General features: G+C 37.6%; 1 protein-coding gene across 1 annotated transcript in view; it reads left to right on the top strand.

The window, feature by feature from the left end:
- Pth2r (parathyroid hormone 2 receptor) overlaps positions 1-26,327 on the top strand; it is a 50,963-nt gene that overhangs the window by 5,664 nt on the left and 18,972 nt on the right. Inside the window, exons 4-7 of the mRNA XM_042679215.1 lie at positions 2,408-2,597; positions 4,222-4,375; positions 9,208-9,268; positions 15,162-15,225. Coding sequence (XP_042535149.1) covers positions 2,408-2,597; positions 4,222-4,375; positions 9,208-9,268; positions 15,162-15,225 — 469 coding nt within the window. The remainder of the gene's footprint in view (positions 1-2,407; positions 2,598-4,221; positions 4,376-9,207; positions 9,269-15,161; positions 15,226-26,327) is intronic.

Here is a 26,327-nt window from a genome sequence, read left to right as displayed (position 1 = left end):
ACTGTGTGAGAAGTGCTATAAAATATGCATGGTAATTTGAGAAAACGAACGGGGACTTCTAGACAAAGAAAGGAAATATGAAGTGACACCTGCATATAAATAGGATGTGATTAGGAAAAAGCATGGGGAAAAGTTTTCCAAATAATATGTTTAGATCAAGGAAAGCCATGGAGTATTTGAAGATTCAGATTTATGACAGGCACTTTTGACTAAGCACAGTCAAAAGAAGCAATAAAATATCAAAAAATGCAAACTCTGACCTTTTAAATTGCTGCACACATGGTGCCCAGCTTGGTTGCTACCGAGGAGCTTTTGGCCCGATTTGGACCTCTGTTGTGTTTAATCATTGTGGGAGCTGGTAAGTCTTTCCTTGTCCTGATTTTGTGAGAATCTGGCTCCCCCAAAACAAATGGTATCCCCAAAGCAAGGTAAAGTGAATGTGTTTTTAAGTGACAAAGTGAAAGTGTTAGATTGGTTAAAAGTTAGAAGTCTTTAGTGGAAGTGAGCTCTTGGTAAAGGAAAAGTGAATCAAGGATCTGTCTTTGAAAGCAAGAAACTTCCCAGAACTCATTCCATTATACCAAGCACAGTTCTGATTGTTTAGAATAACAGACAAATCTGCCAGGAAAAGAAAAGTAACTAAAATTTCAAGAGGATACAATTGTCTCAGTAATAATTCTTCCTCTTACATAATAAGTTACTGCAGCACTTAACTATAGATCCTTTACTATTGCTATGCAGTTACTTTCTGTACAGTTGATAGAATCTATAGCTAAAGGCGATATAAAAATTCCAGATCTTTTGCATTACAAACCAAAGCAGTTTTTATTAGGATAATAGTATCAAACCTCTGGGAAATCAAAATGTATACTCTAACAGTAATACATACAGTAGATAATTTCCATGTAAATATAATATCTTATCTAGCTATATATTGCTTTCTTATGGAGATATTCCCAGTGAAGAATCAATGAATGAGGAGGACCATCTGGGCATAGTTATGTTTCATAACAAATTAATAATGTAATCATTTCTAACAATTTTGCTGATTCTCATTTGAACTCCCCTCACTATACAAAGTACACAAACATTGGGGAATTAATATCCAGAATTATCTTTGGTGAGCCAGTGATTTGAAGGGGACCTGAGAAGGGATTTCGATATTTGGAAAATGTTCTGTCCTTAGTCAGTATTGTGATTATGTAAATACATTCACCTGGTAACATTCATGTATGGTTTTGTCCATTTTTCTTCTGTGTCTGCTACACATTATAAAAAGTATACAGTATCAGTCAAAACACACACTGAGTCTAGTTAGTATCACTTGAATAATACAGATCTTTAAGGAAGAGTATACAAACTATAAAATCAGAGGAAATAAATTATATATAAAAATTTATTATGCAAATTATAAAATAATAGAAAATATTTGGATTCGAAGTGTCCAATTACTTCTTTAGGCTTGAGTGTTTTGTTCTTCTGGAAGAAAGATCACACATTCATGTATTTATTATACAGGAAAGTTGTACGTTTAAGTTCTGAGCTTTCTAACAACCCCTTTGGTCATGTTCTGTAATATAACCTTGTTATTAAAAAAAATAAACTTTAGGGGGAGGTGGTATTTCTAGAGTTAGTTGTACTGGATCTACCCTTCACTTAAGTATGCTTCCTTGCTCTCAAATATTATAGGCAATAAAATTGTTAATATACTACCAGGGTATTTTACTAGTAATTATGCAGAATATATTAAAACATATGAGGAAGAAAAATAGTTAATATGCGGCCAGAACATTTTATTTTTAACTATACAGAATGTACTAAAAACATGGAATTTCCAGTTTTAATAATGTTTATATGGTTCTCTCTTAAGTAACTTATCCCTTTAATATATAGTATCATGCAACACTTCAGTATAATAGAGCACAGTGCTTCAGGGATGGATACATGTGCTGGCAGACCAAGATACTTTTGACTCCTTTTTTTTTGGTCCAGTCATGGGGCCTGAACTCTGGGCCTGGGCGCTGTCCCTCAGCTCTTCAGCTCAAAGCTAACATTCTACCACTTGAGCCACAGCGCCACTTCCGGCTTTTTTCTTTTTGCTTATGTGGTGCTGGAATCGAACCCAGGGCCTCATGCATGCAAGGCAAGCGCTCTACTACTGAGCCACCTTCCCAGCCCCCCAAGATACTTTTGAAAACTTGTTTTTGGTACATTTGAAGCTAATCCTCAAAAAGTTGTAGTTCAGTTTTAGGTCCCAGATGTTTTTATATAATAGAACTCTGCCTTTGAGCTTAGCATGCTTTTTTGTTTTTTCTTTCCTGAGGAGCAGTTTGGGTTCATTGAGGAATTTCATTTCCCCATTTCTAATTTTATCCAACTGTAAATAGTAAATATCTTCTCTGCACAGACGGTTGCATTGTACTAGGAACTACATCCATCTGCACTTGTTTGTGTCTTTCATGCTGAGAGCTGTAAGCATCTTTGTCAAGGACAGAGTGGCTCAGGCTCACTTGGGAGCGGAGGAGCTGCAGTCCTTGGTGATGCAGGGTGACCTACAGAATCCCATGGGAGCCCCTGCTGTGGACAAGTCACAGTATGTAAGTGTTCCCGCCTTTTCTCTCACTGCTGATTTGAGAGACATTACAAGTAAGCAAAACCTCACCGTTGGCAACATATTTGTTTACTTTTCGAGTTAGAGCTGACGGGACTGGATGTTTATTTCTGGGTTTCTGCTCTCTGATGTCTAACTATTCATTTTAGGTGCTAAAAATACTTGGGGGGGGGGTTTCCTCAAAAATATTCTGGATTGAAAACTACAAAAAACCCATATGATTGAGATGGTATTTGTAAACAGACCATAGCAACCCCCCATGTGATACTGTTTTCATCAGCAAACCCAAAAGCTTAGAAATGAAAAAAAACTACAATATTTAATTTCTCTGTAATGCTCTCAAAATTTTTGAATCTAAAGTTCTGTGACACTTCATTCTGTTCTTCAAAATGGATCAGTATTAGTTAAAATCAGTCAGTTAATCCGATCTTTGGAACAGTGTATCTGAAAATCAGTTACAGTGGACTGATAAAATGCCTAACCTCTTGTGTGTCCTTCTGCCTTTCCCTCTGACTTTGTAATCTCCGCTCTGCCTGTTTACAACCTGGCCTTGGGACTCATTTTACCCAGAAGCATAAAGTAGAAGAGGGAATATACCAGGCAAGGCAAACCTCTATGAATGAGCGCGAACTTAGCCCAGATCAGCAGAACTATCATCTGATGCATAGATCCATATATTAAATGTCTTATGTTTTACCTTTTTAACTTTTGAGGCAGTTTGATTTGTTACAATAATATCATGAAAAAGCCCAGAATGGAATAAATTTATAATAGAAATACGGTTTTTTTTCTTACATGTCCTATTCTTTTATTTAGTTTTATGATTATGTATATGTCTAGACATTAGCTTTTTAATATATATATATCTATGATCTAAATAGTTGTACAAATGAGCTGCCATTTAACATGGCAGTTTATGAGCACAATATATCTTGATCAATGTCACCACTCCCCTATCCCTTCTCTACCCACCTCTTCCCTCACTCTTCTTAATTGAATACAATATACATTGTATTCTTGATTGCCTTCTTCCCCTCTTCTCCTTTTTTCCCATCTCTTTTCCTTTGACCCCACCCCTACCTCTTTTGAGGACCCATTTGCTGGTGCTTTCTTATGCTGAACTTTGATTTTTGCTTTTCTAAGGAATTACACTGTTTGATAGCTCCTTTGAAGCTATCATATTTCAGTGAATATATTTATATACACTTGCATGCCACCCAGTGTATTTACTTATGAGTTACAAGGTAACTCCATCCTTTGTCTCTCTAGGCCTTTAATAGTTGTACGAAGTGGTTTCAATTCCATGTGTCAGATCATGAGTACGATAAGTCTTATTATCATATATACTTCGATAAACAATTATGAAGACAGTGGATTCTTGGGTAACTTCTATAAACTTTTTTTTAAAAAAATAGAATTAAAGCAATAGTCTTTAAGAATGTTGTGCTACCTTGGTTCTAGTGTATTCCAACTTTCTTGGCTTTCTTACATACAGGAGACATATAGACTACCAAAAAGAAGCCAAAGAACTGTTTTATAGTTGTCTTGGGTTGGTCTCCAGTCCAAGGGAAGACTTCTAATATGATGGCTTTCTGGTTTCTCTGTAACAGATTGGGTGCAAGATTGCTGTGGTGATGTTTATTTACTTCTTGGCTACGAACTATTATTGGATCCTGGTGGAAGGTCTCTACCTGCATAACTTAATCTTTGTATCTTTCTTTTCTGACACCAAATACTTGTGGGGCTTCATCCTGATCGGCTGGGGTAAGGCACTGTGTCTTCTTTGAAACTGCTTGTGGATTTGAAGACTTTCCCCTGTGTCCACTGATCATATTCCTGAAGATCCCATTTGTATCATGTCGTGTTTTTCATTGTTCTATTTTGAAATGAAAATCATTTCCTTTTCCTTTTGATGATACTGGAGATTGAACTCAGGGCCACATGGTCACTAGGCCGGCCTGTTATTCCTGCTGCCACACCTCCAGCCAAAAGATAGATTTTATTATCTTTCTAGCAACAAACATTTCAAGCTTAGTTTCTTATCATTGTTCTTAGGCTACATATGTATATATATATATATATATATATATATATATATATATATATAAACTTTTAGTAATTATTTTTTGAAATTTTTATTGTAAAGGTAATGTACAGAGGGGTTACTGTTACATAAGTCAGGTTTTGAGTACATTTGATTTTGAAGTGTTCCCTCGTTTTCTTCCAGTTTTTCCCCTCTCGAACCCTCTCTTCCAGAAGTTGCATAATTCATTTTCAACAGTGTCCAATGAGTATCACTGTTTACCCTTTGTCCTACCATTTCTGTGCTTCACCTTTCCCTCCCCAACTCAGATATAAGAGAAAAGTTACAGCATCAAAAACACCAACTAAATGGGAAAAAAAAGAAAAACAAAAACTACAAAAAGCAAAATAAAAAACCTCTTGTTTCCATTCTTGGATTTCATTTCGATAAGCATCATTTTATATGATCGTATGCCCATAGCTATTGAACCTTTCTGATTCTCTTCTTAGGCTAGATTATTGCAAGGATCCTGTGGGAGAAATTCAAGCAACTGCATCTAAGTCATCCACATTTGAACTGCTAAGTCAGTGTTCTGCTTCATCTACAGTTTCTTCCTTGAAATTTTGATTTTCGTGTTTCTAAGCTACAATGATACACCTTGGATTCATACTTCTAGATCATATGGCAAGAATGACAGAAAGAAATGTAGAGCACCATTAATGCCCAAAGAAATATAGGTCCCATAGTTTCCCTTATTTGCAATAACTAGTATATGTCTGGGACAAGCAGCAAAGGTCAGATAAGATGATGTTAAGTGAAATGAACCCCAAGAAAGGGACACAAGTGTTTTTTTCCCTTTCTTGTTATTGTTTCTAATGTATTTCTAAGATACCACGTGATTTTTTGTTGCTTTTTATATCCTTCCCCCACGGTATAACCCCTGTTTTCACTATATTTGATGCTGGTATAATTTGGGGAGGGAGAGGGGAAACAAATTGTTTAAATAGGGATACAGGTTGACCCGTTGCAACAATGAGATGTACAAGACGCTATGTCGAAAAATGGACTTTACAATTTAGGCCAGGGGTGGGATGGTGGGGGTAGGGGGAAGGGAGTGTAGTTGAGAAGGTGGGAAGGAAGGGATGGTAGGGGAAAAACAAAGGAGGAGCTAATAATGCTGAATAAAAAATGTACTCATTACCTTGCTCATGTAACTATAACCCCTCTGTACAGTATTTTCACAATAAAAAACTTATTTAAAAAATACAAAAAACAAAGGAAAAGGTGGCACTGTTCAAAAAGAAATGTACTCATTACCTGATTTACGCAACTATAAGCTTTCTTTACTTCACTTTTACAATTAAAAAAAAAACAATGACTACAAATTACCATGCTTTTTAGAAGGTGGTCATTCAAGTCACTTTTAGCAGGGTTATTTTTGAAAAAGAAGACAGTCAGTTCACATTTCAAAAATAACAAATCAGTACTGGGTTATTCTATTAGGCAAAACTCATGACAACAGAAAGGTGTTGTTTGCATAGCAACAAGTAAAGGGAACCAAGAATGTAGAGAAGACCAATTACAAATCCCAGTTAATTATTTTAATATTCAAGCTACAAGATGACCAATACAGAAAAGGAGCTATCAAAGTGGCTCAAGACTAAAGTTGAAATATTTTTTTCCTCTATTCTAATCAAAAGCTTTTCTGCCTGAATATTGTCTCAACACTTGAAAGCTTGAAATACCTTGCTAATTAATTAATAACCTTTAAGATGACAAGGGCTTCTTATACTGTAACACCTCATTTATTATGAAATAGTGGTTGTGAATCAAGTGTTATTTCTGAAGCCAGCTCTTCTGTTTACTTTGTGAATCTCTACATCATTGGCTATGCAAGCACTAAGTTATTTTTTTCTAACTGATGCAGACGTCCTCACCAACTCCTTATTTAGACTATGCAGGCCAATCCAGTCTGTCTTTCTACTCCTTCCTTTTATGGTGGTAATGGGGTTTAAACTCAGGGTCTTGAACTGGATAAGCAGGTGCTCTAACATTTGAGCCATGCCTACAACCTTATTTGCTCTGGTTATTTTTTCTCTGGAATAAGATCTCACAACCTTATTTGCTCTGTTTATCTTTTCTCTGGAATGAGATCTCACTTTGCCCAGGCTGGCCTGGACCCTAATCCTCTTATTTATGCTATCTATCAGAACTAAGATGACAAGCACACCAGTTGTCAACAGCTTTTTCTGTTGAAAAAATTTTTCTGTTAAAAAAATTGCTAAGACTGGCCAGAAACTTGATCCTCCTGATCTCAGCCTCCAAAGTAGCTAGAATTATAAGACATGAACCATATAGTTCCTAGCCTAGCCTGTCTTCTTAATTAAAGTTAGGACTCTGTCATATTAAAAGCTAGAAAAGTTATTTTCAACTCATATATATATATATTTATTGTAAAGATACTGTACAGAGGCGTTACAGTTACATGAGCAAGGTAATGAGTGCATTTCCTATCGAGCATTGTTACACCCTCCTTTAGTCAAGGTTCCCAGTAAGCGTTTCAAACCTCTCCTTACAACTTTTTTTAATTTGTAAATAAAAAGTTTGGCATAGCTTTTGTAACTGCAATAGGAAAGTATCATTATTAAAATATTCCCGAAGCCACAGCTATCATTTAATAAATCATATATCCAAATCTCTTTGCTCAATAGTTTGTTGATTTCTTAATTTGATACTGAAAGTTATTATTTTACTTCTCCAAATGTATTCTCCAACTCCTCATAAACATTTTGGTTGTTTTGTAGGGTCCTTTGCTAGCATATTTCATAGTGAATCTAATTTTGTGCTTTCTTTCAATGATATCATTTATTGACTTCATTAATGAAGAAAACTTGGTTGATTTCTTTATTGCTCATTTGGGCCTGAGTGTTAACAGCTGTAAACTTTTTTTTAGCTAGAAATATATTACATTACAGAGACATTGAATTATATTTCATTGATTTTGGTGATTCTTAACCACAAATTGGAAGGAAAATTATTTGAAGAGGAATGGATGCCATTTCTGATTTTCACTTAAATTGAAAGTGAATATTTATGGAACTCTTTTTTTTTTTCCTTTTTCGACTTTTTCTTTTTTGGTACTAGGGATCTAACCCAGGACGTTGCACTTGCTAGGTAAGCGCTTTGCCACTGAGCTACATCCCAGCCCATGGAAAGTAAATATTTAAAGTGGTATTTTTACCTTTTTTATCACAGAAGAATTTGTAGAGAAGTAAAGGCAAGAAATAGTGACTAGTTTTTCCCTGTCAACCAAATACATATTCTTTCTCTATCCTAGCATAGGGAACTTTGCTCTTGGTTCTATTTTATCCCTTCATGCTCCTAACTTTTTCTGTATTTCACAAGTCTCAGTATTGTTATTTATCCTTATTGAATGGGTGTTTAACCTGGAATCTGCATGGAGAAAGGGATTTTATTAAGTGACAGTGCCTGATATAATTATCATTTAAATAATAATGTCAACTCAAACATGATTAATTGATGTTATTTAGCACATTGTTCAGGAAGTTGCCTGATAAGAAGATTGTTCAGGCATCAGATGATAAGGATCAGAAAATAACAAACTATAAGCATTGATCAAAAAGTCAAGCACTTAAACGAAGCCAGGACAACAAAGCAGCAAACAGAACCATGTCAAGCCTTTGCTAACCACACCATGAGAAATAGCGATGCCCATTATCACCATTAGACAGTAGCATTTGCATCACTTGCTTTTTTCTAAGACAAGCATTAATTACAAGTGAAATTCTTTTATTTTTTAATTTTGTCTTTCTTATCACAGTATACATTTTAAGAAATCAAGAACATGGTCAGTTTGCTTATTGTGGCTTTGGAGATTAGAATAACCCTTGACATATAAATGAATATTTAGTAAGACCTTGATGAAAGAACGAATGGTTGGATGGATGGATGAAAGGACCAGTTGACAACAAGATAGGTAGAAAAGTTATGCAAACTGGACCTCAAAAAAATCACTTGAAGCTGGGTTCCAGTGGCTCACACCTGTAATCCTAGTCACTCAGAGGCTGAGATCTGAGGATTGTAGTTCAAAGTAGCCTGGGCAGGAAAGTCTGTGAGACTCGCATCTCCAATTAACCACCAGAAAACTAAAAGTGGTGCTGTGGCTCAAGAAGTAGAGAGTGTGCCTTGAGCTGAAGAACTCAAGGACAGCACAAAGGCCCAGAGTTCAAACCCTATGACTGAAAAAAGAAATCTCTGGAATTACACAGGCCTATTTCAACAAAAAATTTATAAAAAGTAGAATTCAATCCGTCTTTTTTTTTTTAAAGAAAAAAACTACATACAAATAATAAATTAAATTGAAATATAACATCCTAACATTAGTCAAATAGAGTAGCGTAGTGACCAAAGAGACCAAAGAGGCCACAGCTCAACTTATTTTCAACTTTTCCTAAAATCTTCGTTCATCTGAGTACATTCATATGTATGAGCATGGGGGAAAATACTTCATCTTAAATGAAATATTTATGTCTGAGAACTTTTCTGGTTACAGGGTTTCCAGCAGCATTTGTGGTGGCCTGGGCTGTGGCACGAGCAACTCTGGCTGATGCGAGGTGAGTAGAAAATCAAAGAAGACAATAGGCAGCCTCAGGTTTTCTGCAGAGTCAAGAGTCCACATTGGCTATTCTTCTTGGTGCCATTGTTTTCTAAGGATATCATATGGAAAGTAACCTGGATGCAGTAATGGCCTCCAGTCCATCCCACAGGCCATAGAACAGATAAGTCCATGGTTTATGAAGTCAATTGAAAACATAATATGAGAAGAAAAGGGAGAGATGGGCTAGGGGTATACTCAGAATATAGTGTGCACAGGTGGAAGGACCACACTGTTTCCTCTCCCTCAGTAACACTGACCATCCCTCTGATGGTGTAGCTATGAAGACCAGAGATAAAAAGATGAGGTTGCAGCAAGGTGCTCCATGGGCAGAAGGCACCCTGGGCCCATGACGCACACCTGCTGTTTCAGAGGGACAGAGGGACAAGGAAACTGGCCAGAGCTGTACCTTCCCAGCTTGCCTGGTGAGTAGCTCTGATTTATTTTCAATTCTTGGGCAGAGGACAAATGAGGGTAAGTTTGACCACTTAGCTGAATTAATACTTCAACTCTATTGACTACTCTTTGTCTGTCAGGGGTATTTTGTGTCTCTTGTCTGTTTAGAATATCATGAATGTTTCATGCCCACACATCTCATTGTGTGTGCGCTACCAATAATCACTTAACTATATTTGATAACCTGTAGGTTTTACTCATCCTATTTGTTTTCTTTGAACATTAAAAAACACACCCTAACCTCTGCATTAAATGTGAAAGCTTTATGTGCTTCATGATAGCAGTTCCCTTTTTGCTCATTCCTTGGGAGCCTCTTTAAGTTTTGAGCCAATGCTTCTCTGGAATTTGCCTTAGAAATTTGGGCTAGACACTTTGGAAAGTAGTGTGGAGGTTCCTCAAAAGACTCCATATAGAGCTCCCTTATGACCCAGCAATCCCACTTTTGGGCATTTACCCAAATGTTTACAAACAAGACCACACTAAAGCTACCAGCATGACTATGTTTATTGCAGCATTATTTACCATAGCTAAGATATGGAACCAACCCAGATGCCCCTCAGTAGATGAATGGATCAAGAAAATGTGGTATATATACACAATGGAATTCTATGCCTCCATCAGAAAGAATGACATTGCCCCATTTGTTAGGAAATGGAAAGACTTGGAAAAAAATTATATTAAGTGAAGAAAGCCAGGCCCAAAGAAACATAGGTCCCATGGTTTCCCTTATTTGCAATATCTAGTATATGTCTGAATCAAGCAGAAAAGGGTCAGATAAGATGATGTTAGGGAAATGAACCCTAAGATATGTATTTTAATGTTTTTTTTTCTTTCATGTGATTGTTTCTAACACATTTATAAGATTATTTCTTTGTTGCTTTTTATGTTCCTCCCCAACAGTATAACCCCTGCTTTCACTGTATTTGATGTCGATATAATTTGTGGAGGGGAAGGGGAAAAACAAATCTTTTAAATAGGGATACAGGTGGACCCATTGCAACAATGAGATGTACAAGTCGTTATGTCGAAAACGAACTTTACAACTTTGGTGCAGGGAGGCGGGGGAGCGGGGAGGATTGGGTGGAGGAGTGGGGGAGGGTGGGAAGGGATGGGAAGGGGAAACAAAGGAGGAGGCTACAATGCTTGATAATATCTTGCCCATGTAATTGTAACCCCTCTGTACAGTATTTTCACAATTAAAAAAAGCAGAAATTATGCTATTCTTCAAAAATAAAAAAAAAGAAATTTGGGCTAGAGGGGCTGGGACGGTGGCTCAGTGGTAGAGTGCTTGCCTTGCATCCATGAGGCCCTGGGTTCTTTTCCTCAACACCACACAAGCAGAAAAAGCTGGAAGTGGCGCTGTGGCTCAATTGGTAGAGTGCTAGAAGAGCTCAGGGACAGTTCTCAGGCCCAGAGTTCAGGCCCCACAAGCGACAGAAAAAAAAAAAGAAAAGAAAGATATCTGGGCTGGAGTTGTGGCCAGCCTAGCAAGTGTGAGTCCCAGAGTTGAACTAACTAGAAAAGAAAGTAAAGAGAAGAGAATTACTCTATGAACCAAAAAAGGAACATCACACAAACCAAGCACTCATCTTTGTGGAGAACCTGCGCCTCTCCTTGCAACGCTTCCTTGTCTTTACGTGCAACCTTCCATGCGTTGCCTCAGAACGTCTCATTCACCAGCTCCTCTCAGTTTTCAATCTTACTTTGCTTGGCAGTTTTATTTGGTGTTACCCTTGTATGCTATTTGGATTTGTTAACAATTCCATTGGGTTAATGTCTGTACTTTTGTCATTACTTCTGTGTTTGTAATGATGTTGGAAATCTCAAAGAAAACTTGTAAGATTTATTGGATTTCTACTGGAAAGGGGCTGAGTCAGTAAACCATCATTACTAATTAATGACACAACAATGATCTTCTGAGATGTATAACCATGTGTCCTAGATTCAGAGTTTGAGAAGACATAACACCTAAGGCATTTTCTGATTCAATCTCCTATTTTAGAGATAAATAAAATGGGACCCAAGGACATTAGGACATATTCTCAAAGCTTATTTGGAGCCTAACTTTGACTCACTTATGAATTTAATTCAACATATTCTAGGCTCTTAGCATAGGAAAGAAAACAAGTATAGACGTAATGCATTTTGTATTAAATTCATTTTCTGAATTATGAAATTTTCTTTAAAAAATATAAACTCAATTATTATTAACAATCACAAGTATTTTATTGCAAACAAAATCTAAGAAATATATCATTTTTGAGGAAAAGAATCCATGGAACACAAAACATGTTGAAAAATATAACTGTTAGTAAATAATGCGCTAACACAGTTTCACTAATGCAAAAAGAAGTTAGATATAAGTTAGAATATATGCTTCCTCTGTGCAACAAATTTTACTCTTACTTTGCTCAGATAAAATTTAGACCTTTAGAGTTCTCTACAGTGGAACGAAGGGCTAAGTTTATATTTGATTGTGCAACTAAGATCGAATTGCATTACTGATTATGTGGCATGATTTCAAAATTCCCTAGTTCAATTTCTCATGAAGTTCAGTGCTTTATGTTTCTTGGATAGAATATGATCTACATACTGTGCCATATCACAAGGTAGAGGTGAAGAGAGCTATGTTCATGCATGTCCACGGAGTGGGTGGGATTTATATCAACGACTTGTATTTGAGACTCAGCTTCTGACATGCCTTACGTTTTCTCCACATCTTTGGCAGAGATAAGCAGATTAGAGTCAGTTTCAATGATATCTGAATTCTACTAGAATATAAAAGAAGTCACTTCTAGTTCTAAAATCTATGAAAAGTGTTATTTGTGTACCAGAGGGTAAGATAACTTGAGTAATGGAAGTTGGATAAATAAAATTATGAGTGATTTTACACACTTTTTATTTACAAAAGCAACATTTTTCAAAACCCTTGTTACTTCTTGCTTGTGTCTTGCAAAGGAGACAGTGGATGGCAGTGAATGGTGAAAACACACAACTTCCTTCCTATATCTTTGTATTAACATGCGAAAAGGAAGATAGGATATGAAATGGGAAGGACCTGCAAAGATGGTCTCTAACATTCCTAGGACTCATATAGGTTCCCAGGGCTATGCCCTTCTTGCCTTGTATACTTTTACTAAGTGTGAATTGTAGAGAGATTGCAATGCTGCGTCAGTAGTAAGCACTGGATCTCTCTGGCAGGACTGTACATGTGTCTAAGCTCAATGTGGGAAGTTCTGTTTCTAGTAAGACCACTGTGCTGGGTCTCATTTAGAACTGTATCCCTCTATTGTTCAAATCAACTTAAAAATTTGAACAGAGGATGCTTTCTGGGTCATGTGTGATCTGAAGTAGAGACACTGAAATAGGATTTCTGGCATTTTCTTTAAAGTGGCTGGTTGCCTCACTTGTGAAAGAGCAGATTTGAAACTTTGACACCAGAAACCATTGAAGGCAAGTTTTTCATGCTTTTGGAGGTAGCTGATTTTGACCTACTTCCAAATAAAAGTATTTTGTAGAGTTAGAACTGTATAATTGAATCACCACTGTGAGGAAACACCATGGGGAAATGTCACCAAGGTAAAGAAAGAAGACTGCGGAGATATTATCAAATGTCAAAAATGAGAATGAAAATTTATGGAATCTAAACCCTGGTAGCTAGCAAATGAATGTTCATTTTATATTCACATGATAAATCTACCACTTTCCTTATGGAAGAAAACCTTTTAGGGTAATATGATATATGTTCTGCATAGCTCAGTAATGATGTCATTTATCTTTCTTGTCTAGTTGAATCATGTGAAAAATAGATGCTCGCACACAATGCTAAGAAATGTTCAGTTATGTTCAAGTATGAAGACATGATGTTCATTGGCTATGAGGGAACATGTGGTCAGTTGGGCAGGAGCACAATTATACTTTGGCCCAGGGGCTGGTTAATTTCCATGGTGCACCCTCACAATACAAAGTGAGTGACTGACCACTCTTGGTACCGATATGGAAAAAAGTAAATATAGTATACCTTTAAAAGGAAAAAGAAAGCTTCATTAAGAGAATATACATTATTTTTTCTATGAAACTTACTTTACATTCAATTTATTTCCATTTAATCCAGCAAGTATTTATTGACTTCCCAAGTGTTATATACCACGCTGGGCACTTGTAGGACCTTATAACCCAAGGTCAGTAATGATCTTCACATCCTAAGTGGAATCAGAAAATAAATATAACAAGTAGGTGAATTAGGGTTGGAGGTCTAGCTTGAGTGGTAGAGTGCTAGCTTAACAAATGGGTAAAATATGTGCAAATTTGATTAATTAATTTAAAATAATCTTTTTAAAATTACAAACAAAATCATGGGTCCTGAGAAATATAAAGAACGCTTGTGATTTTTTATTTTAATTAATTAATTAGTTAATTAATTATTTTGTGTCAGTTGTGGGGCTTGAACTCTGGGCCTGGGCCCTGTCCCTCAGCTCTTCAGCACAAGGCAAGTGCTCTACCACTTGAGCCACAGCTCCACTTCCTTGTGAAGGCCTTTTAAAGTCCCTTATTTAATGAGGGAAACTAGTAAGATATTATGGTTTGTTCAAAGGATAAATGGAAGAAGAACCATATCGTTTTATTCAGGAAAGTTAATACTGAAAAGTTACAAGTGAAACTAACTGTTAATATTCATAGAACACAAACCAATTACATCCTAGTGAAGAGGGTTCATTTTTAGGACTATATCAAACACGTTTGTTCAGTTTTCTGTTGTGTTAATATAGATAAGAATAAGTGTAAAGTTACACTTGAACTTAATAGTAATATTGTTGTAACCACTGAAAGAACTTTATGAAGGAATTTTTGATGATTATATCTTATTTCAATGCTAATAAAAGCAAACTAACAATGTTACCACTTTTAGAAGACTGTGTGTGTGTGTGTGTGTGTGTGTGTGAGAGAGAGAGAGAGAGAGAGAGGGAGAGAGAGAGAGAGTGAGAGAGGATTTCACCTTTGGTCACTATAAAAGTAATTACTCAATATTTGTAACAATTTACTTACCTGAAGGTTGTATTATAGTTTGGAAATAGGACCCATTATGCGTGTTTTCACTAGTTTGGATGTTTAAAGTTAAGATATTTGTACCTGTTTGTTTCTTTTTCCCTTTAAAAATAGTTTTATTATCTTTAAGTAGTTGCACAAAGGAATCACTATTCAACAAATCAATTTATGAATGCCATGCATCTAGGTCAATGTTACCTCTTTCATCATTCTATTTATTTCTTATTGAGAAGTTGGCTAGGGTTTCCAGTAAAAGTTAAAAATTCTGCTTAATTTCCATTATCTTTTTGTTTTATATCTTTTAGCCAAATCTATTCATGAAAGTTTTTTTTTATGTATATGTATCTTAGGTGCTGGGAACTTAGCGCTGGAGACAGGTGGATTTATCAAGCCCCAATCTTAGCAGCTATTGGGGTAAGTTTGAGAGTCCATATGGTTGAAAGGATGAATAATTAAATGTCTATTAAAACTCTAAGGAAAATTGTCTGTCTCTTTACTGTATAATAAATTTAAGACTCCCTCATGTATACTTTAGCTGTTGGAAGAATTGAGATTGAGGTCTAGATCTTTGAGGCTTACACTGAGACACATGTAGACATCACAGGTGCCCTCTTAGTCATGTAGCATTTGAGGACATCTCTGAGACTTCAAAATATGTCATTTGCATATGTAGGGAATTAGATAGCCCTAAATCACTACCTCCTCCTTTACCCATTACATTTCCACTTTAAGGTGCTAACTAACTAGTCATAAGTTGGGGGTAATGTGATGGGTAATGTGATGGGTAATGTGAATTGCAGGATGGACAAATTGCTGAGGAGGAAGTATGAATTGCCTGAAGGTTTCATTTGGTGTATTTTCCCCCATGGAGTTAAGTATATTCCATATGGAGAGATACCTTGAAAAATTTCATCTAATGGATAATAGTAATGTCACAGAACCTTATGTGTCTGTAATCTGACCGTTGAATACTGCATCTGTGCTGCAGAGGAAAGCAAAGCTGTACTATCAGGTCTAACAGAATTCACAAATATTAAGGCTTTATAGCATCAGTTTTTCTGTAGAAATTATTTTGAAAGAGCAATGAATAATTACTTGTTAATTTAGCTGAAGAACTTATACCAGTTGGTGTTTTCCTGGTGCTCACATAGGTAATACTTAATTATATGTATCTTAAAAATAGGACTATTCTCCCAATACTAAATGTTAAGCCATGAGGAAGCAATTTCACAGCCTGATCATTAATTGGTTTGTTGATTTTCTTTGTTCTCCACTCTCATGTCTTCCTTGTTTTTTGGACAATAAATCACTTATTCTGCCAGCCTCTTGACATACTGGACCCACATGAGCTACTGATAATAGGACAGAGATTTTCTAGGATCTTCCAGAGAATCCGATAAAAGTTTTCTATACCTCATAAGAAAGTTGTCCAGTGAACAATAGAAGAGAGCAAAAGTAATCTTATAGGTCCATTGGTGTCAAAGTTTAGAGGGGAAAATAAAACAAAGTAACACAGAGGTCAGTTTATATCCTTACTAAATCATACTGTTATCAAATTGTACCCATTTCCCTATGTCTGAGGAGAAGGTAAAAATGGGTTGAGGATAAAGGAAGGAATGACTAAAATCCAGAAACATACTATTGTGATTTTTAAAGTAAATGCAATGCTGCTATAACTTAGTAGTAAGTAATCTCAGAGCTGCAACTATGTTGCTGAGAATACATCAGCGAGTTTAAAGGTAAGAATTCACTTCATAAAGTAGGGGTTCGGGTCTAAAATTCTAACTTTATTTTTATTCAATGGAACCCTGTTTTTATCTATCCTGGTTAGGCTCTAAGTTTCTTTCTATGTTCTCCTCTAGACATTCCTTCTTCTCTATCTTACTATTGATATTTTAGGGGGACACCCTGTGTTTTACTACTTTTTGAGTCTGTAGTGCCCTGAATTGATGAGTAATGGGATAAACAGTGCTTCTAAATTTAACTACATTTTAATACAGTGGTAAAGTTTGGGTTTTCACTTGATGAAAAGGTAGGACCTATTAAAAGCTAAGAGAACCTTACAATTTATTAGATATTAAAGCCGGTCACTGGTGGCTCATACTCCTAACCATTCAAGAGGCTAAGATCTGAGAATCACAGTTCAAGGCCAGCTTGAACAGAAAAGTATATGAGAATTATATAACCACATTAACCAGAAAAGGCCAAAAGTAGAAGTGTGACTTAAGTGGTAGAGCAGCAGTTATTTTGGGGAGGGAGAATTGGGGGAATGTTTTCGTTATCTCTAAGTAGTTGTACAATGGAGTTACCATTCAAGAAAGCAGTGTGTCTTGATCAATGTCACCTTTTTTTTTAACATTCTGACCCACCTCTCCCAACACACTTCTACCTTCACTTTTATTAATTCTTAGGTTCTGTATCTTTTGCCATTTAACAAAGCAGCTTATACGTACAATGCATCTTATTTGTGTCATCACTTCAACATTTTCATCCCCTTTTGACCCAACCCTTACCTTATATTTCTCAATTCTGTAATTTATACAATGAATTCTTGCCTGCGTTCTCCTCTTTCCCCCCTTCATTCTTCTTCCCCTTTCCCCTTCTCTTGCAAGCACCCATTTCCTGATACTTACTTTGTTGGGTTTTGACTTAGTCTTTCTAAATAATTATACTATTTTTTTGGGGGGGTCCGGTCGTGGGGCCTGAACTCTGGGCCTGGGTGCTGTCCCTCAGCTCTTCAGCTCAAGGCTAGCGCTCTACCACTTGAGCCACAGTGCCACTTCTGGCTTTTTTCTTTTTGCTTATGTGATGCTGAGGAATTGAACCCAGGGCCTCATGCATGCAAGGCAAGTGCTCTACCACTGAGCCATCCTCCCAGCCCCAGAGTTATACTATTTGAGCTCTCTGTCGAGTCTGTTGCACATTAGTTAATTTATTTGCAACTCCTGACTTACCACCCAGTGTGTCTACTTGTAGATTTATAAGAACATTCTATCTACCACAAAAGAGGGAAGCCCCACATCCTGTTTTCCTGGATCTGGCTTATTTCACTTAATACAATTTTTTTCCACGTCTTTCCATTTCCTTATGAATGGTACAATGTCATTCTTTCTGATGGGTGAGTACAATTCCATTGTGTGTGTGTGTGTGTGTACCACATTTCTTGGTCTATTCATCTATTAAGGGATATCTGAGTTGATTTCATATCTTGGCTATGGTAAGCAATCCTGTAATGAACATGGTTGTCCTGGTGGCTTTAGTGTAGCCTTGTTTGTATAGAGTGGCAGTTTTGAGTAACAAAAAACTAAGGGAGAGGGACCTAGCCCTGTATTTAAGCTCTTACCAGCACAAATTAAAACAAAGGTCAGTGAAAGCTTTGTTGTTTGTTGACAGATCTAAGTCACTTATATCACCAACATGAATGGAAGTTTATTTGCAGAGGTTTCTGAATTGTAATGGGAAACAGTAGTGAGATGATGAAGGACTAGCTACACAGTCTGCCGTTGGAGCACCACTAATTATGGTTTACTCATTTTATTTAGGTTTGATTAAAACCTGGGTTAGGTTTGATTAAAAAACCTGAGTGGAATGACAGTTTTCTTCTTCTTGAACTAAAATTATGAGATCTTCACAGCAGGAATTCTTAGATGCATGTCCAATATGATATAGTCCATTTGATTTCACAAATGGACAAAGAGATTCATGAACACAATTCTGTTTCAGTATTAGAATTTTGGGGTTATCACCATTCCCTGGTGTCAGGCACTCATAGAATGTCAGAACTTGACTTGAAATTAATATCCCACTCATTTTTATTGATAACTGAGAGAAGGCTGAGGTGTGAAAGAGAAACTGAACAATGTAAGTGGAAGCCTAAGGGCGAAAAAATAGAATTGTAAAGAAAAGCTGTTTGTAATAAAATGAGGAAAATAGCTTGAGAGACAAGAAGCTAAAGCTCAAGCAAAGATAGTTCCCAGGAGAGAAATTGGGCCATGGAAGTAGAAAGTGGAAAAGTCTTTGTGGATAATAGCACTGCTATTTCCTGTCCAGTCATTAAGATTGTCCCCAGTGGGTAGTGGCTCAGAGGCTCACCTAGCAGCACATACAGAATTCCTGGGGATCCCAGAGTCAGAAGAAATGGTGAGCCCAAGTCAATGTGTTTTAAAATCTGGATTCCAAGAACAGTAATTATTTTACTTAGAATTAGAAAGACCTTTGTTTTATAAGCTAACTTGGCATTTAGAAAATGAAAAGTGTTTTGAAGTGTATTTGGCAGAAGCTTGGGGCTCACAATAAATAGAAAATCATGAGCAAAGACAATAGTGATTAGTGAGACAGATTCATTCATTCATCCATTCATTCTAGAGGATTGACACGAGTCTAACCTGAGACTTTGGACAATTTTATCAGGATGGAAGCAGCAGGCAGGCCATGGGTGGCACTCATATGCTGCCCTCAAGATCTGAGACTTAATCATGCAGGAGGTGGCAGCCACGGATTTCCACAGTGGTGAGTGATGGAATCAGATTTCTCCCTCAAAGAGTCCCAAGGCCTGGTTGAAGTTGGGCAGTGGTGCATTTAGGTAGCAGTGGTGTCTGCTGGGTGAAATCACTGTGACTCTGAGGACATGACTGAATTAGAAGGCAAAAGAAGAATGTGAACTGGGGTTTGGTATCTTGTGCACTTGTGATTCATCTTCCTCATTTGCACAACTGGCTCCTGTGCCTCCTTAGCCGTCAGCTTTGTGCAGTTGACTTCTTTTAGTTCTGTGAGCATGCTCAGTTCTTTCCCATCTCAAGCCTTTTGTCTCTACTGGTTTATCTGCCTGACCTCCTGCTTGTCATCTAAGGTCCACTCTCCCTGCAGTCCCCAGCTTGAAGCTGATATTCTCCAGTGGGTCTTCTCTTCACCTTACAGACTTGAGTGTTAGTAGTTTTATGACAGTCCTAGGTCTGCCCTTCTGTCGAAGCAGATAGCTGGAATTTTATATGTAGGCTGGTTTTGGCCATGTGTTTAAACTTAAGGTTCACTTTTGTCATCTGAGCAATGGAGATAATAGTATAGGTCACATGAGTTAATTATTGGACTGCATTAGAAATAGTGGCTGACATATAGTACAATGAGAGATTTTAATGATACTGGTTGACATCTTTAATTCTCTAGTGGCTTCACATTATAATCAAATTCAACTTGCTTATGTAGATGAATAGCCTGCCTCTCCAGCTTTACTGTCTTCTTTTTATTGTCAAGGTGATGTACAGAGGGGTTAGCGTTACATAAGTAAAGAGTACATTTCTTGTTAAGCTGTTACACCTTCCTTCAATTTTCTCCTACTTTCCCTCCCCTTAAGCCCTCCAAGTTGTACAGTTCATTTCCAACATATTGTCTTGTGTATATCACTGTTGCATTGGTTTCCTCCTTGTCCTTTGTCTCACCATTCTGTCGTTCCCCTTCCCTCCCCTAAATCAGATAAACATGTAAAAAAACAATAGCAAGGTACCAAAATCAAATACAGTGGCAGAAGGTGATATACCATAGGAGGAAGAACACACAAAAGAAACAAGAAATCACATAGTATATTAAAAACAACAACAACAAAGAAAAACCTCTTGTGTCCATGTCTTGGAGTTCATTTCGCTTAGCATCATCTTATATGGTCATATGTAAGCTATTGAACTATTTTGCTCATCTGCTAAAATTATCCTAGACATATACTAATTATTGCAAATAAGGGAAACCATGGGATCTATGTTTTTTTTTTTTTGGATCTTGCTTACTTCACTTAATATGATTTTCCCCAAATCTTTCCATTTCCTTACAAATGGGGGTGGTGCTATTATTAGAACTCAAAAAAAATTAAATTCCCTCCAAACAAATCTTCAAATAAACAACTGCCCCATTAATAAGTGTGCTAAAGACTTAAAGAGAGACTTCTTTAAAGAGGAAATAAGAATGGCCAACAGAAATGCTCGACCACTCTGGCCATAAAAGTAATGCAAATCAAAACAACATTGAGATACCACTCTGCCCCAGTTAGAATGGCTATAATCAATAAATGTAATAACAACAGACGCTGGAGGGGATGTGGCCAAAAGGGAACACTACTGTACTGTTGGTGGGAGTGTAAATTTTTTCCACCACTCTGGAAAGCAGTATGGAGGTTCCTCAAAAGACTCCACATAAAGCTCCCTATGACCCAGCAATCCCACTTTTGGGCATTTACCCGAATGATCACAAACAAGGCCATACTAAAGCTACCTGCACAACTGTTTGTCACAGCCTTATTTACCATAGCTAAAATATGGAACCAGCCCAGATGCTCCTCAGTAGATGAATGGATCAAGAAATGTGATAATGGAATTCTTTGTCTTCATCAGAAAGAATGACAACCCCTCATTTGTAAGGAAATATGATGTGAGTTTTAACTATTATTGTTTTTATTTTTTGTGTATGTGTTTTAGTAACTTGTTCATAACCCAAGCAGAGTCTCTTCTCACATCTTATCACAAAAATGTTCCCTTTCTTAAAAATTGCTAGCATATATTAACTGCATTAAAGAGATTTTATTGTGACATTTAAGTGCATGTGTATAATGTACTTTGATCAAATTCATTCCATCTATATGACTCTTAACCTTTTCCCCTCCTTTCCCAAATGTTTCTATAATGTGATGAAATTGTCAGTCTTGGGCAGCAGTAATGTCAACACTTGTGCCTTGTGTATCTGGAAGTGACTCTTAAGCCTTGAAAAGTCTCTAAGGGACTGGGGTTTCTTCTCAGTGGATTGTGTGATGTCGAGAGGAATAAGAGTTCAGTTATGCCAGGGTCTGGCTTGTCTGATTAGCTAAGGTCTGCCCCTCAACACAGAGTGAAACACTTAAAGTGGTTTATCCTTTCTTGGGACCAAAGGCAAATGTATCAGGCAATTTTATGAGCATAGACTGTGGGTTGGTCTGTGTTTGTTAGACTCCCATTCATTAATTTTTCAAATTGTTTCCTGTGTTTTGGGGAGTCACAGTAAAAGAAAATCAGTGCCAAGAAGGGTCATGAAATTTGTCCACTGTTTTCCTCTAATTGTCTTATAATTTTAGGTCTTTCATTACATCTTTAGTCAGTTGTGAGTTGATTTCACAGATGGTGTTGGGTAAAGGTCCAATTTCACTCTTCTTCATTGCAAATATACAGTTTCTTCAATAGTATTAATGCAAGAGATTGTTCTTTTCTCATTGTGTGTTATTTACTCTTTTCTTGACCATACAAAATGCATGGATATTACTTCTGGGCTCCCTATTCTGTTTTATTGCTCCATTTTATGGCAGTACCCTACTGTTTTGATTATTACAGCTTTGTGATATATTTGAAATCAGGTAGCATGGTGCATATAGCTTCGTTTTTCTTGCTCCAGATTGCTTTGGATGTATTTGCAGTGTTTTGTGGCTTCAAATAAATCTTAGGACTATTTTTTTAATTTATTTTTTTTATTGTGAAAATACCGTACAGAGAGGTTACAATTACATGGGCAAGGTAATGAGTGCATTTCTTATCAAGCATTGTTGCCTCCTCCTTCGTTTCCCCTTCCCATCCCTTCCCAACTCCCCCTCACCCCCCCCACCCTGCTCCCATGCCAAAATTGTAAAGTTCATTTTCCACATAACATCTTGTACATCTCATTGATGCAATGGGTCCACCTGTATCCACTATTTAAACAATTTGTTTTTTCCCTTCCCCTCCACAAATTATACCAATATCAAATACAGTGAAAACAGGGGTTTCTACTTGTGTTAAAAATAGTTGAGATTTGGATAGGAATTGTCTTGAATCTATCCATTTCTTTGGTAGATGGGACATTTTTAATAAATGAATTATTCCAGTCTGTAAACATGTTTCTTCACCTGGGCTTTAAATTTTTGTTATCTTTAAGTAGTTGACAAATGTCTTTGTTAATTCCCTTCATCAGTATTTTATAATTTCAGTGTGCAAATCTTTTTGTCCTTACTTAATTTGATTCCTAAATGTCTTTTTTTGTTGTTATTGTAAATTGAAATTCCTTTTCTGGGAAGTTTATTCTATGCACAATTTTCTTGAGCATTTCAGTAGAGTTTGCCATCTGTCCCGGGGAAGCAGGTGAGCATTCTACACCTTTGAAGACTTTACATTAATGACAGGATCATTTTTGTCCTATCACTTTGCTCTTTGATAGTTTTGAAAGCTTAACAAAGATCACTTTGCTATGTAGATTATCTAGCATCTCTTTGTTATGATGGTGGAAATAGGCTCTGGCTAGCTTTCTGCTGCTGAGGAAATGAAATTAAAACAAAAACCATCTCCTAACAGCAATTCACAGAAGAAGTAGAGAAAGAAAATATTACTAATACCGAATTATTAGACCAGAAGGAGATTTACATTATAGGCAATCTACATTCATCCTAACTTTATCTGGGAATTGGGCTCAATGCTTATGTTAGCTAATTACCTTTAGGTGAAGTAAAAGGAACCCCAGTGGTTTATGGCAGAAGGTAGTTTTGTAACTGGAAGATAATTAGGCCCTTACCTTTCCATAAAACCCTGGGGAAACATTGTCACCCTTGAACATTGTCACCTCCTCCTCCTCCTCCTCCTTCTTCTCTTCCTCCTCCTCCTCCTCCTTTCTGCCAGGACCTGGGTGCTTTCTCTCAAGGTGTTAAGCCACAGTGACATTTCTGGCTTTGGGTAGTTAATTGGAGATAAGAGTCTCACCCACTTTCCTATCCCAGATGGCTTTGAACCACGATCCTTAGATCTGTCTCCTGAGATTACAGGAGTGAGCCACTGACACCCTGCTTTGTAGTGTTCACTTCAAAGAGATGATTCCAGATTTTTGAGAAAGACATTCCTGGCTCATAAAGCTGATAAAGGGCCTATCTCATTTACAAAAAAAGCTTTATATGTATTCCAAAGAGATAGGAAAGTATTCAGAAATTTTCTCAGGAAAATGCCAAGCAAAAAAAGGGATATTTTTTTTTTCAGTTTTCTAGAGGGAGCATAAAGCCTCTGATTTTTCATTTGTATTTGTCCTTTTATTATTTTCTAAGCTGTAGCTGAAGTCTTGGGACTTAATCTAAACATAAAACTGGGTTGCAGGGATTTCTAGAAAAACTCTCCTATATATTTTCCTCTTGGCATTTCAGAGTCTTAGCAGATTTTAGGATCATGAAGCCTACATCCAACAGCTCGCTGTAGGAGCCAGCATGTAATAGAGTTTTAGGCTGTAAGCCCAATTCAGGGCAGTGTGTGTGTGTGTGTGTGTGTGTGTGTGTGTGTGTGTGTGTGTGTGTGTGTGATTTCTGGCCCATCAGATCTGGGCACTCAACCAAATATAACCAAACAGAAAGATAACTAATAATGAAGGGCAGAGAAAGGAGATGAATTATGTGGCCGGCATTCCATAGGAAGAGGTGAGGTAAGCATTTCTTCTCATCGTTTGGGTTCACACAGGACGTTTAGGTTCAAGTAGAGGAAGAATTGGGGCAGGAGAGTGAGATGTACATAATTATTAAAGAGTCTTAGGAAGACTGTGGCCTGATTGTTTTATTTTCATCTCAGTTCTGTGAGGGGCTTCAGAGGGGTCACATTTGTTGCCATCCTTTGCTTCCCATGAGATGGGTGACCACTCCTACTGCAGTCTGCAAACTTATCCCTAAAGGTATTGTAGGGGATGGTCTGTCTTGCATCTCTGCTGACTTTTTCCTTTCAGGTAGTTTTGGACCCATGCCACACCGTTGCTATTGATTGGTCATGTGTATCCCAGAACTCATGGTGATCACTGGAGAGAAACTTGGAGTAAAGGAGGCAGATGTGAAACAGAGCTGGGATGGCAAGGTTTTTTTTTTTTTAATTTTTTTTTTCCAGTCATGGGGCTTGAACTCTGGGCCTGGGCGCTGTCCCTCAGCTCTTCAGCTCAAGGCTAGCACTCTACCACTTGAGCCACAGCACCACTTCTGGTTTTCTGGTGGTTAATTGGAGATAAGAGTCTCACAGACTTTCCTGCCTAGGCTGGCTTTGAACTGCAATCCTCAGATCTCCCTTTCTGAGTAGCTAGGATTTCAGGAGTTAGCCACCAGGGCCTGGTGGCGAGTTTTTGTTTTTGTTTTTGCTTTTAGTTAACTTATGGGACCAAGAAAGCAGTCACTGCTTTTAGAGAACTTAGTTCCTAAAACGGGTATCTGTTATAGGGGAAAATAATGATGCTGGAACTTCATCTCAGTCCCCAGTCCATGGAGGGCCTTCTTTCTCTTGGTTGTGTTGACTCCTCACTGTGACTGTGAATGAGGAATTGACTAAGGCCGCACAGCCATTAAGGCTAGATTTGCGGTTACTCCCTATGTGACAACTCAGTGGGCTCCATGTGCCTGGAACTTCCCTGAGAATTCAGAGGGTGTCTTGTTACGCATGCTCACGGCCTTTCATCCTGAGGCCCAGCCATATGGTTTTCCAGTCAGTTTCTTGAATTTGTCTACTTCTTCCCACCCAGACCATAGGCCCTCGGTGCTCCTCTGAAGGCTGGGCTATCCTTTCCATTGCTCACATTGAATGTCGTACCTCCACTGGGGCCTTTTGGATGCCCCTCAGTCTAAATGAAATCAAATGTGTCTGTTGATGCTCTATCTTGTCCAATAAGCTTGAAGGCTTATGTGAATAAGAACCATATTTCGGGATGGGGGATGTAGATCAGTGATATAGCACTGGTCTAGCATACACAAAGTCCTGAGATCCATCCTCACCACTGAGGAACGAGCAATAACCAAGCTTTTTCACTAAACTTCTATATTCTTAGTTCCCAATAATATTTGCTTTGGCATATCATGACTACTTGATCAATAGTTTTTGTAAGAAGCCACATTCTGCATACAAAGTATATGTCCTAGGGAACTAGGAACAGGAGCATGAAGTAAGTAAACTTTCAGAACTTCTCAGTCCATCTTAGGGAACCTTTCTGTTTTCTAGAAGAGGTGAGTATAGATAAAGGTCACACAACTCGTGTGGCAAAACAAAGATCCAACCTGAACTTTTTGACCATATTCTTTCCATGTCAAACAGCTTCTTAAATTTACGGGTAGAAATGTTTCCATTTGTATGGCTACATTTGTCTTTAAAAATATGTTGACTTTGGGCTGGGAAGGTGGCTCAGTAGTAGAGTGCTTGCCTTGCATGCATGAGGCCCTGGGTTCGATTCCTCAGCACCACATAAGCAAAAAGAAAAAAAGCCGGAAATGGCAGTGTGGCTCAAGTGGTAGAGCACTAGCCTTGAGCTGAAGAGCTGAGGGACAGTGCCCAGGCCCAGAGTTCAGGCTCCACGACCGGAACCCCCCCCCCCCCCCCAAAAAAAATATGTTGACTTAGCCGGGCACTGGTGGCTCACGCCTGTAATCCACGCCTGTAATCTCAGGAAGCAGAGATGGAGGATCATAGTTCAAAGCCAGCCTGGGCAGGAAAGTCTATGAGATTCTTAACTCCAATTAACCACTAGAAAACTGGAAG

This window comes from Dipodomys spectabilis, unplaced genomic scaffold (genome assembly GCF_019054845.1).
Source record: "Dipodomys spectabilis isolate Male_0828 unplaced genomic scaffold, ASM1905484v1 ptg000051l, whole genome shotgun sequence".
Taxonomy (NCBI): Eukaryota; Metazoa; Chordata; class Mammalia; order Rodentia; family Heteromyidae; genus Dipodomys; species Dipodomys spectabilis.
The sequence above is the reverse complement of the archived record's forward strand: the minus strand, read 5'-3'. Positions and strand labels throughout refer to the sequence as shown.